General features: G+C 37.5%; 1 protein-coding gene across 1 annotated transcript in view; it reads right to left on the bottom strand.

The window, feature by feature from the left end:
• Positions 1-2831: 2831 nt before the first annotated feature.
• HAPLN1 (hyaluronan and proteoglycan link protein 1) overlaps positions 2832-18314 on the bottom strand; it is a 77845-nt gene continuing 62362 nt past the window's right edge. Inside the window, exons 3-5 of the mRNA XM_004420390.3 lie at positions 17441-17812; positions 8492-8794; positions 2832-6441 (exon numbers count right to left, since the gene is read on the bottom strand). Of these exons, the coding sequence (XP_004420447.1) occupies positions 6152-6441; positions 8492-8794; positions 17441-17812 (965 nt within the window). The 3' untranslated portion in view covers positions 2832-6151. The remainder of the gene's footprint in view (positions 6442-8491; positions 8795-17440; positions 17813-18314) is intronic.

Below are 18314 nucleotides of genomic sequence, written 5' to 3'. Positions count from 1 at the left end.
CACCTCTGCACCCCCAATTCTTCTTCTCTATCTTGTCAGCGTTGTGTTGGCTTTTTTTTTTTTGGTCTGAGGGCCCATGTTTGTAATGTAAAGCTCACAGTGGCCATAGGTCTTTTTTTCTGAGATATAACTGAAATCTCAGAAGCTATTGACTTCTTGTCCCCAAAATGTGTTACACAATTGTTGCTATAGCCCTTGGATTTCAGTACTTCAGATGGGAAAGAGTTTGATGTCAGGATAATATATAAATTGTGTAAAGTAGTTTTTACAGAAGGGATGACAATGCAGGCAGATAAATAGCTTATTAGATACATATGCGCTAATGTACTGGGAACTATCACTAGCAGAAAAAGAGCAAATCAAATGAATTAAATATTTATATTTGAAGAATATTTTAAGTTCAATCAAATTCAGACTAATTATACTATTTTAAAATATTATTTTCACAAACATTATTATTTGTGAGCTGTGAATATCAATCTAATCATATATCAATTGAATGACTTTTGTTTTTCCTCTTAAATCTGTTAGGACCACTGGTTCTCAACCTGGCTGCATATTAGAATTAACTGGGGTGGGGGTAGGGGCAGAAAATCCTGATGCCCAGGTTGCACCCTTGACCATAATCTGTTGGGAGAGATCCATGTCTAAGTGTTTTTCCAAAGCTCTCTAGGTGATTCCAATACGTGGAGTACAATTGCTTTAACAGGTGACAGAATTTTCATGTATATTGAATTTAAAGGTTGGCTTTTAAAAAACATTCTTTCTATTAAAACACCAGAAATTGATTCTCAGCCACTTGAAATTTGCCTGTCATCACAGGCGTGTCTTCCCATGGAACAAGGATGTTCAATTTGGCAGAACTCGAGCACAGGAAAAACCACAAAGGACTTTATCTTTTCCCTGGGCTCACAGAAATCACTACACACGAATATGTTTATTTATCAGAATAATAAATGAGGGGTTCTGCAGCTCTGTTTTAGATTCACATGCAAAGTTCTTAGCATCTTCAAAGAAGGGCCTTTCAAAGACTCTAAAACCTCAAACTCACTTGCTTATTATGTTTTCTTGCTCTCTACATATATATGAGTTTGGGCAGGCAGAATTTTCATTAACCAAAATCAAAGGGAGAAACGTTTTAAAAAAACAACAAAAAAACCCCACCAAAAAGCATCTAGATATTTCAAGCAGGATGAAGAGCTAGGGATTGTGCCCTTTCTTTAGAAAGAAAAATATAGGAATAAAATATTCTTAGAATTCTATCACCATCCAAGAATCTTACATTTTTGGAGAAAGCCAATAGTTTCATTGTTAAGTAATGGAGAATCTGAGCTTTCTCTCCACCTGGGGAGAACTCTCCTGAATAAATGGAGCTCAGGCCGCAGTCAGAGACCAAAGAGCCACCTTTTAATAGCTGAGGTGCGTGACTCTGAACAGCCCCAGTGGACAGAGATAAGCTGAGAAGGAAAATTGGTTGATTTCAAGAAAGACATGGAATCACCCTCTGGGTTGACTCAAGTTGTTTGAGACGATGAGTGGCTATGGAGGTGACAAAACTTTACTGGCCTGAAAGAAATACAGAGAAAATAAATAAGCTTTATTTGGTTCTTAGTGAAAAAAAAATGTGTGCTGTGAATTTCCTTGCTAAGATTGGGGCATGTAGCTTGCTGTCAGTTTCCGGAATATACCACCTACCAAGGAGTAAAGACTACAGAGCTGTTTTAAACTGTGCCTCTAAATAAGCCCAAATGGAGGGCCCAAGAAATCGAGACAGGAAAGGAAATATCCTTTTGCCATGCTTTTGGTATCAGTTTTTCTTAGTTCATCCTTGTCTCCCTCATACTCCCCAGTAGCACTTTGCTTTTATTAGTCTTCCTTGCTTATCTGACCATCTTGGACAGGGTCCATTCTATTCAGAAATAGTCTTGGTATTAAGCCTTGTCCCTTGGTAGGGAACTAAGGGCATCAAGTCTGAGCAGTTTAACTTGTTTTTATTCTAGCACTACGGAGCTCCATAGGACCCTTACATATTAGCACCAAGTAGGATTTGTAATGACCAGGCTGTAATAATTCATGAAATTTGCTGGCAAAGTGAAGATGACATCCTTCATTGGTGTGAGAACATAAACACTAAAATAAGATGATTTAATTTCATATTATCTTTGGACTTTCTTCTCCAAGGTTGTTCAATGTATTCCGAATACGTATGGGAAAAATTTTTAAGTGCACTTTTCTGTCTGAGTGTCAATGACTCAAACTGTTTTAGGTGCATTTGGTTTCAAGTCATTGCACCTTGCACCAGGACCAAGAATCCATTTCTATATATCAGGAATATCCAGAAACTATTTTCCACATTGAAAATTCAGGGAAGGGATGGAAATATTGAAAAATACGTTCTCTGTTGTTGGAGTGTAAAGTGCTAGAGAGAAGGACATTACTATGAAAATAAAAATCTTTCTTTTAATTCAGTACTAATAATCCAAGTCACGAAGCATCTCAAGTATATTAGTCTAATCAATGTCACCATAGATTTCTGGGATTGCTAACATAGTGAGCAAAATAAATTATGCTTTGAATCATAGAAAAAGAGAAAAAAGCCAATAAATTTCAGGATAGTACTATTGCTGATTTAGCAACACCATAGATATGCTCCCTTTTCCCCCAACTTTGCGAAATACCAGGAAATGGAAATTGCTATGTGTTTACAATTTGAACTCAAATGTGTCGGAACAAGGACGGGTTACGTGTCTTTTCTTAAAATGGTGTATTTATAGAGTTTGACACAAAGAATAATAGCTAAGATTTTACAACTCAGAAGAATCAAAAGATACTGCAGTAACACAAAATTGACTTTTAATGTTTGTTTACCAGTTCATTGTATCTTACAGAAAATGAAAACATTTTTCTTTTTTTTTTGTAATACAGATTGGTTCTTCTCCTCAGATTTGTACTCAGTAGGTATTAAATGCCTTTAAATACTGATTTTCTTTTAATCAGGTGGCTTAATGACTTTTGTATTTTTCATTTCTTTTGTTGTACATCATTGCTGCTCTGGCAGTAGTGAGCTGTGATACACTTAACTTCTCAACAAAACTCCATCAGTTATCCATTGATCATTCTTGATGCATTTTATGCTGAAAACTGATAGCTAATTCCCCTTTCATCCTCCCCTCCTTAGTGGTCAGCTTCTCCACGGGACCACCATTTTCTTTGGAGCACTGAAATCAAGAAACCCAGTATGGCTGCCAGCAACCAAATTGGAATCTCCTTTGAGTCTACTTCTAATTGCCAAAATAATAAGCAAGTATATTATTGCATAAAATAAAACTTCAATAGGTACCGGCCCCCTTTCTATGAGAGAAAGTTTAAATTTACAAACACCATTTTTGACTAAAAATTACTGTGATAAAATATGGCAGCAGTCATTTAAAGATGGCTTCCAGTGTTAATGTGACTAACTTGTTTTCATTCCTATTCTGTCTTTTCATATAAATTATTTTTTTGTTTGGTTTTTCAAATGTAGGTGTCTCAGTGAAATGTGCAGATAAACTTTGTTCCTTATATGGGCCACAAGTGTTTATGGGTAAAATGATCAAACCAAGATTTCCTAACCCAGACTCCCATCTCATCCCTCTGGTACTCTTGGAACCCAAGTCTGAGGAGCAATTTCTGAATTAGCCAGTGTTGTACTGACTTTCTGTTAGGAGTTGTATTAGGATAACCTTTCTTTTTCAGACATCCTCAGTGAGATATCTTGGGGAACGAAGTAGGAAAATAGACATTAGGTAGAAAAATGGCAAAATGAGAACATTAAAAAAAAACTCTTATTCGAGTAGGGGTCCAAAGAGGTAAGGGGATGGTGATCCTTTGGGGGAAGTCAGAAGATAAAAATTCTGCCCAGCAGTATTCATTCTGTTAAGATTTTTTTTACAAGCATGGAAAAATGGTGTGCAATCAGTATAGATTTTAATCAGTTAACAGTCACTCCAGAGATTTTGATCAGCACCAATTCCTATACTAGTAAGTATTCAAAAGCTAAGAAATGCTACTATGCTTAACATTATAAAGGTAGAGTTCTATGGCAATAACTGAAAATTATATATCTGGTCAATAGAAATTTGTTCCCACTCACATTTCCAATAAAATTCTTGTAATGTGGGTAATAATCATTCAAGTATGGGCTTCCTCCAATGAGCTAATCCCCATATTTGAGGTGTTAGTGTTGCTATTTTGGAAACAGTCTCCTCTTTAAATAATATATTCATCTTATCCTAGACCATTAAGGTATTTTTAATTTAGAAGTTCAAATTCTATTTGTATCAGCAGTGATTGAGTTAAACCTCACAATCTCTTTGGATTTATATTTTTGTACAATTTGCATATCCAACCTAATGTAAAAATGTGCATGCATACATTGTCATCTTTTAATATTATAGCATCTGAACATTTCCAGATATGCTTTTGATAAAAGAAGTGATCTACTTTTATTTACAATATTTTGTCTAGATAATGTATGAATATAGTTATGGTTTCATGGACTTCCAATTGTTCTATACCTTCCACACACATAACTCTACATTTATAGAGTAAATTTATTAGAATTATTACAGAGCTTTAAATGCAACCACAATCAATTCAGGAAACAGATTTATTTACTCATGTTCATGGGAGGAAAATCTACATAAAAACATTCATGAAAGCATACGAGCTATGTCATACTTGGATTATTATACTAAATCCCATTTATTAGAACTCATTGTAAAACAATGGGAAACCATGAAATGTAATTTGAATACAAATATTGGTCCCTGTGGGGTCTCAACAGTCATAAAAATATAGGAAAACAGAGCTTTATTTAAGATTGGAGCTGCTAATGTGGAGAGTTGTTTTTTCTGAAGCTGGCCTTACCTTTTCACTTAAAGCCCTGAAGATTTTAGTGTAAACTCTTTGATGACAGCTTCAGCATTTCATTTAAGCCTAATGATGATCAGCAAGGAAAGTGACACCATGGACCACATTTTCTACATGGAGGAAGGTTTAGAACTACTTTGTTGACTTTTTCCCCTAAACACAGGCACCAGTTGGGCTTTCTAGTGTATATACAAATAGAAATAATAAGAATTTTGAAAGTTGGGTCCTTTCTTCTTGGTTAGACAAGTGTATAGTTATTCATTCCTTTTATGATTTAATTTTTTAATGTAATGTAAATAAGAAGGAAATATTAAATAGTTTAAAGTTATTTTTATAGGACAGTAACATTTCATAGGCTAACATAAAATCAAGCTGCTAAATTTTACAATTTTTCTGTCCAGCAGTTTATCTATATAACTGCCCTGAGTAGATGCTAAATGCTGCTTAGCAAACGTTCCTTAGAATTTAAATAGAACTCAGTAAAGCTACTCAAAAGATAAAACAATTCTTTTCAGGCATGTGTAATTTTAATTAGAAGAAGGTAGCAGTCTCTCATTGGTTAAATATTACCTACTTATTTCAGTTTCACACTTCATATAAATGGGGTTATTAAGGAGCCTTAACGGTGCTTTTTTTCTATGCATTGGAGTTCATATGAATTTTGTTTTTTGGTCAAAAAGGCAGGATTTTAAAGAGTAAAATATTCTGTCTATTGGAGACTTGAAATATTAACGTTTAGAAAAGTGCAGATTGTTCCCTTGTGAAATTGAGTTTCGTGCAACCTCTCAGAATCTTAGTTTATGTAAAGAAGGCTGTAGTTCAAATCTGTTGCTCTAATTTGTTTATTGTAGTACGTTTCAAAATTGTACAAATGTGTAAAATTTGTGCTTGTGGAAGCTGCTTCTCTGAGTAGCTTTACTTTCCTCAATTTAATCCTGCAATCCTCAACTATTGCATGCCCCGTTCATGAACGGATACTTCGCTGGGATGATGTAGCCTAAACAGTTTGGCTCTAAAGCCTCCTTGTGTAGCACTTCCCTTAAAATTATATTAATTTATAATATATACTGAATGATCGCTTTACAAAAACAAATTAATGAATTGGTCTTTATGAAAATGACTCTTTACAGTAAGTAAAAAAGGGTTCTCACAGTTTTGGTAACTTGCATGAGTTCATATTGAAATAAAACCTTTCACATGTTCTTAATGACTTTAAAACTGACGTGCTCTAGGGGCACGCTCAGTTGTATGCTCTGAAGCAGTAGACACCATACAGCTTATGCTTCTTATCTGGGAACCCCACGAAGCGCACCGCAGCCTCAGTGGGACTACAGCGCCGTCTTGGCCTAGAGATAGGGTAGCGGACACTGCCATCCGCCAACCAGCCCGCATCGCAGCGATCGTATCCCAGAAGTTTCCAGGCAGCAAATATCTGGCCCACTTTTGCAATCTGAGCACCGTCTTTGAGACACGCCTGCACCGCTTCATCATAGGTCAGCTTGGTGGGGTGGATCAGGTAGTAAAAACGGCCTGTGGAGAGAAGGAGAGAGAGTCAATGGGCCTGTCTGCGACTGAGCCACACAGAGATGAAACGAGCCCAAAACGGAAGTGTTTCTCATTGAAGCGGGATATAGAGCAATGTCTGTAAAGTTTTTGAAACGTAGGATTGTCAATTAAATGTAGTGTTCCTAGGTCGCTCTCCATTAAATTAGTTTTTCTCCTTGCCCCTTAATATGTGTTCAGACATGTCCTTTTCTAGCTGTAGAAAAGAAAAGGGAAATGACAGATGCAGTTTCTGTTAGCTAATTAGTGACTAAAACAGCCCTTCTGTGGCACTAGAGAAGACAGAATTCCATGTTAAAAGCAAGAGCTATTGAAATTCTAGCTGTGGCAAGACTGAACCCCAGCACAAGTTTCTGGAGAGGCAAAATTTGAATGTGAAAGGATCAAAAAACATTCCTGACATAAAAGTCCATTTAAAAAACTCAAAAGCCCTCAAGTCCTTTTCATTACAGGTATCAATAAGACATTATTCTTATTCAAAGACTACAGTATGAAAATGCAAAAAATACAGGAAGTCACTTGCTATAAATAATGCAGACTCAGAATGTGAACCCTGTCTGCTTACTCACTAGGAAAGGGGATGAATTTATTTATTTTTTTCAACTTCCTTCTGTGGGAGCCCTGACACTGTTTCTTGATTTCACAAGAAAGAGCAAGTTAGTCTCAACACTTATTGAATAGTGTTAATTACTGGGATTCCTTCAGTATGTATTAAATATGCATAAAATGTATGAAATATGACATCCATTGACTGAAGTGATACACACTGATTGAAGATTTTCTCAGACTTTTAGTTTCAGGGGGAATATAATCAGACTCGCTCATCTGAGTACACATTGTAATGTGTTGTCCTCCTGCCCCTCATTAAATATAGATTATTGAAGTATAAATTAACGCTTGCTAGTTCTTTCTAGACTGAGACAATGTGATTTAGAGAGAGGGTAGAGGCCATTGGAACATTAACTAGAGGGTTAGTTCTATAATCCACACCAGAGGTCGGCAATCTACAGCGCAGGAGGTCAATTGAAGTTTTATTAGAACACAACCACACCCATCCATTTACTACTGTCTATGGCTGCTTTTGTGTTACAGCATATAAAGCTACATTGAGTAGTTGCAACAGAGACCATATGGCCCACAAAGCCAAAAATATTTACTATCTGACCGTTTACAGAATGTTTGTGGATCCCTGATTCCTTGCTATTTTCCCCAAAATCTGTCACCAGGGCCCTAAAATATAAAATGATGAGGCCAGAGCTTGCTTCATGGTATACAACCTGTGCAGTTACGCAGGGCCCCATGCTTGGTTTAATGCTCTGTTGTCACCACCTTAAAATTCTTAATAAGTTTTGAACAAGGAACCCACATTTTCATCTTGCACTGGGCCCTACACATTACAGAGCTGGTTCTGGATAGAGCAAGACAGGGTTGGGAGTTGTGTTGAATGCAACGAATCCGTCATCAATACTCAGGTACTCTGGATCTCTTTTCTTCTGCTTTTACCTCCAATATTATTTCTATTTATTTTTCTTGCAAAGCTGTCTTTATCTTGAGCTCTCTCTTTATCAGAAAGAGAAAGCTTTCTCTGCGTCCTGAGCTTTGCTGATCATCTATGAATATACTGACATAGTAATTTAGAGAAGCAGAGCATGACACAGGAGCACTCTTAGTTCAATTGAGAGATCTGCATCCCATGGAGGGCACACAGTGGTGGCACCATCTTTGGCCGTAAGAAAAAGACTCCACACAACATGGCAGTTTAAACTATTTCATAATAACAATTAGATACAATAAAACCTAGGAATAGTGGAAATACGCACTTTTGCTTGACTTATGTGTATATTTTTGAAAAATTATGACATTTAGAACTTTTTACATCTTTTCAAACTGGAGCAATACTTCAAAATTTTTTTCCTTTCTTTTTTTTCTAAGTAGATAAGATTAAATGTTAAGTGTAGTGTTGTAGTAGGTATTGGTCTCTGGGATAGGAAAGAAGGCAGTACGGTTAATATCTTACCATTAAAGTTGGATGTAAAACAGAAAACATCATATCTGCTTTTTTCTTTATCCCAAAAGCCATAGTTCCTGACGCCGGGCACGGTGTTCTGGCCCCCGCAGGGCTCTCTTGGCTTTGTGATGGGGTACTGCACAGACCCGTCGCTGAGCCAGCCGGCGTTGCACCAGTCCAGCCCGCCCCGCCAGGCATCGTACAGCTGGTCAAAGGAGGCAATCACAGCATCCTGGTCCAGACAAGCCTGCTGTGCCTCGAGAAAATTGAGATTGTAGCGCCCCAGTCGTGGAAAGTAGGGGAATACCACACCTGTCCAAAGGAGAAGGCGAGATGTCATTAGTGGCACAAAAAGTAAGAACTTGGAGCAAATCCCACTTGACTGGTGAAAAACATAATAGACTCTCCATCAGACAAAGTAGCAATATTTGGTCAGCTTGCCATAGTTTCTCACGGTCCCTTTTTCCTTCAAACAGCCTCTCAGCTCTGAGCATCTCACAATTAGCTATTCAGTTTCATAACTTCAGTAGTTTACCTCTTTTGCTAACAGTTCAGTGCAAGCTTTACAATTCTCCTTTCTGAAATAACTCACCTGCAGGTTATAGTTTCCAAATAGCCCTCCCTGAGAATTCGCCTCCTGCTACTGATCACCAACCCTAAAAGGGATTTCTACTGAGCCCTCTTCACCTGGGAGGAAGCCAATTTTGAATACTAAGAGGGGTAGGGGACGTAGAAATAGTGCTCGGAGAGAAGGTATTTGTCAAAATTCGCGATGTTTTTCTTTAGTAATTATTCTTATATAATTAGTTTTATATAGTCTTTTAGATGTATAAACAAATGATTCAAGTGGAGATATATACCTCCTTTCACATGAGCTCCTAAAAAGTTGCAGATAAGTAACTTTCACTTAGGGGATTCCCATTCGGAGAACCTCTAAAGTGAATTCCTCTGCATATCTAACAAAAACTGAATCCAGCAGTCTTATCTCATGTGACTAAGACAATTCTTTTTTTTTTTTTAATAGTCTCACCTGTGGACATTTTTTTTTGGTGTGTGTGAGGAAGATCAGCCCTGAGCTAACATCCATGCTAATCCTCCTCTTTTTGCTGAGGAAGATCCGCTCTGAGCTAACATCTATTGCCAATCCTCCTCCTGTTTTTTTTCCCCCCAAAGCACCAGTAGATAGTTGTATGTCATAGTTGCACATTCTTCTAGTTGCTGTATGTGGGACACGGCCTCAGCATGGCCGGAGAAGCGGTGCGTCGGTGCGCGCCCGGGATCTGAACCCGGGCCGCCAGTAGCGGAGCACGCGCACTTAACCGCTAAGCCACGAGGCAGGCCCCTAAGACAATTCTTACAGCAAGGCACCTCCATAAAAAGTGTTGTGGCTCTCTTATCTGTTTCAACTTTTAGTGTAGCCCTTAATTTAATTTTTTTCTGTCCTTGAACAGCACAACTAAAATCAGAGCTCTCATTTAAAAATATTTCCATTACTATTTTTCAGCTTTCATATTCATATATTGCAAACTGAAACTAAGCTTTCAAAAACATTTTTATTGCAAATGAAAAAAAGAGCTTCCAGAAGCTTGTCCCATACAAGGTAAGTACAAAAGAGACATTGTTTCTTAAGTTAATGCCAAAGAATTACATCAAATATTTTAGAGGACAAAAATCCTTAGCAAATGTAAACTGTGTGACTTGACACTTGGCTTTGCCTGGGAAGATGCAGTGGCTTTCCAGAAGCATTCCTTTTGGTCCAATAATCATAGGAGGTGACTGAGCTGTCTCACAACTTTCTGCACAATTTCTTTGAAGTAAAAAGATTACATTATAAGAAAGCAAAGTTGGATCATTTGCTGGACTTTATGAGACCGCTGTATCAATATGTTTCCCCCAGAGCTGCTAAAAGACAATTAATTTAGAGTGGTTATTCAGGACTTGCCTTGGATTTTTTAAATATAATTAGAAATAACTAATATTTTAGCACGTGGAATGTAAAAATGTTATTATGAAATAGTTTAAACTGCCACGTTGTGTGGAGTCTTTTTCTTACTGCCAAAGATGGTGCCACCACTGTGTGCCCTCCATGGGATATAGTGGGACCACTGACACAGTAATTTGGTGGATTCTATCACGTATGCTGTTTTACGAGCCTGCAGACCCTACTGCTGTACCCTATGAATAGAGTACAATTCACTAGTAGTGTAGCCAGTACACAGGAAATGTTTCCTTTTGTAAGTTGTCCTGGAAGACTCTACATGGAGAAATTTCAATAGCCTAATCAAGTCACGTCTGCCGAAGGCCTCTGCAGGACACGTTTGCGCCTCCAGGGCAGTCCAGCTGGCACCGTCCACTAGAGGCAGAGATCCAGGAAGGCTTCCTGATCTCATCCTGCCTTCTCAGGTTTTTGGCTGAGGGATCTGTAAGCTGAATCAGAGCCAAAAGGAAAAGGAAGGAGGTTGCCACTGCCCCCTGCAGTGATGGTGGGTGGGGAGCCTGGACGTGGCTCTATCTAAGAAGGGCTATGCCCTGGCCTCCAGCTAAGAACCCAGTTAGCGCTGGGAAGGGACTGCTAAAGGGCTCCCCGTCCCCTCATGCCTTTCATCCTCTTTCCTCAGTGACCCCAGGAATGCAGATGAAAAGTAAAATATTAAATTTATCCAGGAGAGATTTCCGTGGCAGCTAGACCACAAGTGAGAGAAAAATCTCAAAGTATCTCAACCTGGAGAGAGAAAGAAACCATTTGGGTTGAATTCCATTTCCCAAATGGCTTAAGATAGTAACAGTGGAGAATGTAAGATATTTTAGTTTATAATAATTTTAAAGGCCTAGGCAACTTCTCAGGTTTAAATTCACTGTAGTGCATTGGGTGGACTCCCATGGGCATTAGGAAAACTTTTTCTTTAGTGATTTGTCGTTGATTTACCATTGCGTGTTACTGAAATATGTTTGATTTCAGTTCCAAATCCAGTGTAAATATTTTTGAGTTCCTTTCAAATTTAACATAATCTCATACAATCATTTCTTAACGTCAAAGGGAAACCCTATATTAAAATTTTACTATTTTTCAATTGCAAGAATAAACAATCAACTTATTGTTATAGTAACTCAAAAGATTTACTGAACAAATTTTAATTAATGTTTGTTGATGCTGGAAAGAACACATTGTAAGTAAATCAGGGTCAATTTCTATGTCCTAGCCAAAGTTTTAAAAGTTTCAGTGTATTGTACACATTTGGTGCACACATTTCAGCAATCAGATGTTTCTTACAAGCAGGGGCATTTCTGGAACTACATGTTTGTTAGTGTTTTATTTGTTTACTTACTTTACTTCCAGTTAGTTAAGATTTCAACATCTAAGACTATAATTGCAGAAACCTTCTTGGCTCTGTGGAAAAATGTGCAATTCCTACAGCTGAATTATGGAGCAAATGGTGATTGCTTTCATCTAGCATTACAAAAATAAGAAAAGTTAAACTTTCATGAGTGAGAAAGAAGGGTGTGTGATTATTTTCCAAGTATGATTATTTTATAATTGTATGTCAAAATATAATCAAAAGCTCTTTACTTTTCCATGAAGGGCTGGTATGCAACACTGCAAAGGGGATTAATGAGGATGATACATCACATGGAAAAGAATCATATCAAATGATGTGAGTAGTTAGTCAGTCAAAATAGGTTTTGAAAACACATTCTTTAAGATTTATAATTGCACAGTCCAATTCACCCTAGTTGTTGGCAAACATTAATTCGTTAGACATATGAAAGGTTTTCAAACCATGGTACATATAAAAGCTAAAGTAAATTTCAATAACTCCATAAAGTAAATATTTTTAGTAATAAAAAGGTAGAGACCATGCAGCATAATTTTACCTTCCTCAGCGCCCCTCATAGTGCCTATCAGGGCTATGTACATATCTGAAATTATTTTTGTATTTCTGAAAGTTCTCAGATTATATTTTTGTGTATTTGGCCCCATTTTCACCAACGGAAAACCAATGCATTGGAAGATTAGAAGCACAAATATGTTTTTCATATCACTGTTTATATATTTGTTGATTGCTGAGATGAATTCTGCAGACCAAGCTACTCATGAATTTCTAGTGATATTCAAATAAGGCTTGTCTTTTGCTGATGCTGTTTCTAGCAGTGTGGGTAGTTGGTAGTAATCAGAGGACTTTACTTTATCCAAGATTCTATATGAAAAAATTGTGTTTCTACAGCTAATTCCAACTCACGCGTAGGTCAGTCTTTCAAAAGGATTTACAATTTTTTAATTGATGTGATTAAAAAACAGTTCTTGAGCTAGCCCTGATGGCCTAGCAGTTGAAGTTCGGCATACGCAGCTTTGGCGGCATGGGTTTGGTTCCTGGGAGAGGAATCACACCACTCATCTGTCAGTCTGTCAGTAGCCATGCTGTGGTGGCAGCTCACACAGAACTAGAAGGACTTACAACTAGAATATACAACTATGTACTGGGGCTTTGGGGAGAAGAAACAAAAGAGAGGAAGATTGTCAACAGATGTTAGAACAAATTTTTCCCAGGAAAAAAAAAAAAAAATTCTTAAGTGACAACCAAGAGCAAGGCATTGTGCTTGGTCCTCTAGGATACAGGTTTGGGGTATAGCCTCTTCCTGCAAAGAGTCCATAATTTGACATATATGTTGTATGTATAAAAATTTGAATCCAAGACATAATAAATCTTGTAATATAAATACAAACCATATAATTTGAGCATCTTGAAGAATAATTTTTTTCTAATTGGAAAAATTCTTTGGAAAACATAACATTTAATCTGGTATTCAAGGGCCAGTATAATTAAAGACATTGTACAATTACGTTTGGAAGGCAGCTTAATCATGACATTTAAAATGATACTCTTCCCCAGCCTTATTTATGCATGTTGGAAGATTGACAAGGAGCTTGAGTGAAACTTGCCTGATGGGTAGATGGTCACATGTAAGGATGTAATTGATAATGAAAGGCCAGAAACTAGAACAAGAGCTAATAAATAATAACCACAACGTATCTCTTTTGCCACATGTGGTTTACCATAGCCTTCAAACTCTTATGTGTGTAATTGCTGCACCTTGATCATCTAACCCAGACTATGTGGAAATTGTCAAGTCCCTCACAATGTCTATCCTCAGGTTAGCAATCAAGGTTCCTCAAATTTTATTCTATAATGGTATTGTGGCTATCTCAAAACATTTTTTTTTTATAATTTCATTTTAAAATATGATTCTTTATATCATATTGAGATATATATAGATAAAATAATATCCTGAGTTTTTCTTGAAAATTATTCAGTGAGAGTGGGAGTAAATGAAGCAAGATAAAGTAAGATGAACTATAATGACAATTTTTGAAGCTGGATAATGGTATATCCAGCTGGGGATTCATTATACTAATCTTTCTACTTTTCCAAATGTGTTAGAATAAAAAGTTAAGGGGCCAGCCCCGTGGCTTCGCTGTTAAATGCACGTGCTCCGCTGCTGGCAGTCCGGGTTTGGATCCCGGGTGCGCACCGACGCACTACTTGTCAGGCCATGCTGTGGTGACATCCCACATAAAGTGGAGGAGGATCGGCAGGGATGTTAGCTCAGGGCCGGTCTTCCTCAGCAAAAAGAGGAGGATTGGCATGGATGTTAGGTCAGGGCTGATCTTCCTCACAAAACAACAACAGAAGTTAAAAGTTTTTATCCCACTCTATTGCCAAGCTGAACCTTAAACCAGTCAAGCTGGATGCTACTTGTCTGTGGCGTCTGTTGTTCACATTTTGGCCTGTGAGGAGTTTTTCCCTTATACCTACACGTCCCCTTTCCTGCTTTGTCACTCTCTCTACCCTTTGACAGAACCGGGTTCACCTTTCACGATCCAAATCAGTGTCTCTTCCTTCAGCCTGCTTTCCATGACTCCTCTATTGCACGCACACTTTTTTGTATTTGAAAGTTTGAACCCGTTGCTTCAAACATTCAACCGCCTATAAACTATTTACCGATTACTAACCTTGTTCTTGGTACTTGACTGCCCTCAAGTAGATCATATTTAGCAGGTAGAGAGACAAGTTTGCAAATATTTACAAAACAACATGTGATTAAAACTATAATGAAAATCTATGTACAGTGCTAAGAGAACATCATGGCTGGGGAGTGAAGGAGGAGGGCACAGGGCAGAGCTGATCTTTGATCTTATTCTCAAAGGATAGTATTTTCTTCAGTTGTTCAGAAGTGGGTTCATGTGTATCACATTACATGTTAAAATGTGAGTTATTTCAAGGCAGGTCCTCTGGTTAATGGCTGTTTCTACCCTTTCTACAGCACACAAGAAAGATGGAAAAACACTATTTGGAGTGATGGGACTTTAACAGCTACCATGGGTACACCAATTAATGCAGTATGACCAAAGGACTGTCCCTAGGTCATCTCCAAATAACTTTGGGGCCTTTAAGAATCTTCTGAAGCCTCTGTTCTTCCCCCTAACAGAGACTTTATCCTTCCTGTGAACCCCCAGATCATAGCAGATAAAAACATAGGCTTCATCCAATAACCTTGGTATTAAATTCCAGTTCTATCTCTTTCTACCAGCCACCTTACCTTAGAAAAGGAGTTTTCCTAAGTCTCATCTGTTAGGGGGATTACCAAAAGTGAGCAAAATAAGTCACACATACCATTAGAGCAATTTGTTTGTACCCACTTACTTTATCAAATTCTGCCTTATTTTTTATTTTTATTTTTCACTTTTTTTAAAAAATAATTTTATTTATTTATTTTTTTCCCCCAAAGCCCCAGTAGATAGTTGTATGTCATAGTTGCACATCCTTCTAGTTGCTGTATGTGGGACACGGCCTCAGCATGGCCAGAGAAGCGGTGCGTCGGTGCGCGCCCGGGATCGGAACCGGGGCCGCCAGCAGCAGAGCGCGCGCACTTAACCGCTAAGCCACGGGGCCGGCCCCAAATTCTGCCTTATTTTAAATTACTTACTTTTGAAAGTATCTTAGGATCTTTAATGGGCTGTAATATTGTTGAGTGAAAGGAACTAAGATTTGGAATTTTTTGTATCTTATGGCACCAAAACAGCACTTATCTATCGATTACATTGCTTTTTTGGACACATTTGCTGGGCTCAAATCATTATGTGTTATATGATAGAGAAGTGTTCCAAAAGCATGGAAAACGTGGAGATTTGGAATGGTGTGGGGCCCAGGCAGGAAAAACTACTTTTCTTACAATTTTCCTTCAACACTTCTAACTGTGTCTTAAAGGAAATCTTGGTTTAACCCTATAGTGCATTATCCTCTCACATATGCCAAATCTCCTTTTCAAACAAAGGGAGAGCAGGCTTCCAGCTCAAAGCCATTAACAAGCAGGTATCCAGCTAGAATTTACAAATATCTTATACTCATTGTATTTATTTTTATGGTTTCCTTCTATTTCTGGCAAATTATATTGGTTTCTAGTTATTTAAAATTGCATTTTAAAATAAAGGTAGGGAGACAATAAACACGGCATGTAAATTACTTAGACTCAGGAAATACTGTGGTATATAAACATAGAATTTTAGAAGAAATAGTAACTTAACAGATAATCTAGTTCACCCTATCATTCACAGATGAAGAAGCCAAGGTACAACAAAGATAAGTAACCTGCCCTAGTTACAGAACTTATACTGGCAGAGTTGGGACTACCCTAAGCCTTCTGATAATACTAGCTCAAGGCTTTGTCCATTGCCTGATGCCCCTTCAATAAAGGAAACCGGTCCTCAATTAATATTTGATAATTGGCTGTCTTCTCTAAGCCAATTACTTCTTTCATCCTAAATAATGCCAATGTTCTTGGATATTAATGTGAATCAATAAAAACTGAAACAACAAGGTGACATGCAATCAGGAGTCAAGAACTACAACTAAGAGAGACAAGAGAAGGTCACAAAAATGCACTTTACGACATCATGCAACTTAGTAGATATATAAAGATATAAATCTCCATACATATGTTGGGATTTTATGGGGTTCAGAAGGTCAAATCTTCAGTGATGTGATAGTGGACCAAACAGATATTTTTCCAAAAGCCACAAATCTGTCCTAAGATGTGAAAAGAGCTTCTAACAAATACACAGGTATGGTTTATGTACATAAGGAAGGAAAGTATTCTATCAACGCAGCCACAATCCATTCTTCAGTGTAAAGAAACGGAAGTAAAGAAATTCATGACTATTAGCTATCTTGAGACACATGAGAAACTAAGGAGAGCCGTTTCCCTACTGGTGGGCCAGAGAGGGTGGGCTTCGGGCAGAGGGGAGACAGGAAGGCACAGACCTGTTTTATTGTTTAACTTTGTGTACATTTTGGTGTTTGAACCTACTGAATGTATTACATATTTAAGATATAATATTCTCCAAAAATGCCTTGACTATTTTGTACTCAATGTCTAAGAGACTCTGGGTCATTTAAAAAAATTACTTCTTTACAAGAATATTTAAATAAATCTAGAGATCACTTTTTTGTTAAATTAAGTTTTCACAGTTACTTTACAGACTACAATTACATGTATTTTACTTAGCAGATGTCCTTCACAATATTTGCCGTTATTTTGAAACAGATAATTTTAAAAGCATAAAAAAAAATCCACTCTGAATTTCTCAATAACCTTGTAATGAGATTTAAATTTTGCATAGTGTAAGGCAGTTTCTGAATATTATTGATTCAATCCCACTGCATGTTTCTCCTACTTGCCAATAGCTTCAATTTTGCGCATAACCATTGTGTGTACATTTCAAATGTGAAAGCTGGAATCACAGACAGACTGCAAAATACAAAAGAACTGAAAAACATGCTATGCATGGACATTTGGTCTCTCACATCATCACTATAGTAACCACTAGACATTGCTCGTCATGAAAAAAACATCAATTATTAATTATCATTTCTAAGTTTAATGTGATTTACAGATACCTACCTTGTAAGTCTAATGCTACCACAGCAGTATCATCTTCTAATCCTTCAATCACCTCACACTTATATCTTCCATAATCGTCCAGGGTGAGGTCTGTGATCACCAGAGAAGCGTCGTTATCACTGCCTCCATTCAGAAACACTCTACCCTGGTAGCCTCCATAGGTCTTCTTGTGGTATCCCATGGAAACAAAAACGTCCACTTCCTTGAGGTAATCTGAAGTTAGCTTGGTCCACTTAATTCGGATTTTGTGGGTTCCTGAGCCAAATGCTGTAGGGTCTCGATAAAATTTACATGGCAGTGTAACATTGCCACCTCTATGTGAGAACACCTTGGCTTGTTCTGCTTCCACGAGTAGACGGGGGCCATTTTCTGCTATAATTAAAAAGGAAAAAAAGAAAGAACCATTAATATGCTTTTAGACTTTTTTATAAAATCAAATCTGCTACCTATACAGGGTATCTGACAAAGGGAAGCTCTGGGTGGTCAACCTCTCTGCACTGGTGAGCAGCAATCTCCTTCGAACCACATGGACAGGTACCTCCAGCACCTAGAGGGCATCTACAAGGTAGTCACGTCTTGAAAACCACCAAAGAAAGGAATGATGTGCATTATAATCACTGAGAAATATTGGATGTAAGACTCTGTAGTCATCTGAAGTTTGATGATTTCATAATAAATTCTATTTATTTTTCTTTTACATTAAAATATCAAAAATATAGAAACAAGACCGAGAGATGTGACAGAGTACCATGACTATTTCATCAATATAAACCAACAAATTCAAGGTAGATAAATGTATCTCTTCCCAGCTGCCTTCTAACACAATAACTCTGTATTTATATTTGTAGGAAAAGTATAAAGCAGCATGATTAAC

This window comes from Ceratotherium simum, chromosome 4 (assembly GCF_057802395.1).
Source record: "Ceratotherium simum simum isolate JZ-2026a chromosome 4, ASM5780239v1, whole genome shotgun sequence".
Taxonomy (NCBI): Eukaryota; Metazoa; Chordata; class Mammalia; order Perissodactyla; family Rhinocerotidae; genus Ceratotherium; species Ceratotherium simum.
The sequence above is the reverse complement of the archived record's forward strand: the minus strand, read 5'-3'. Positions and strand labels throughout refer to the sequence as shown.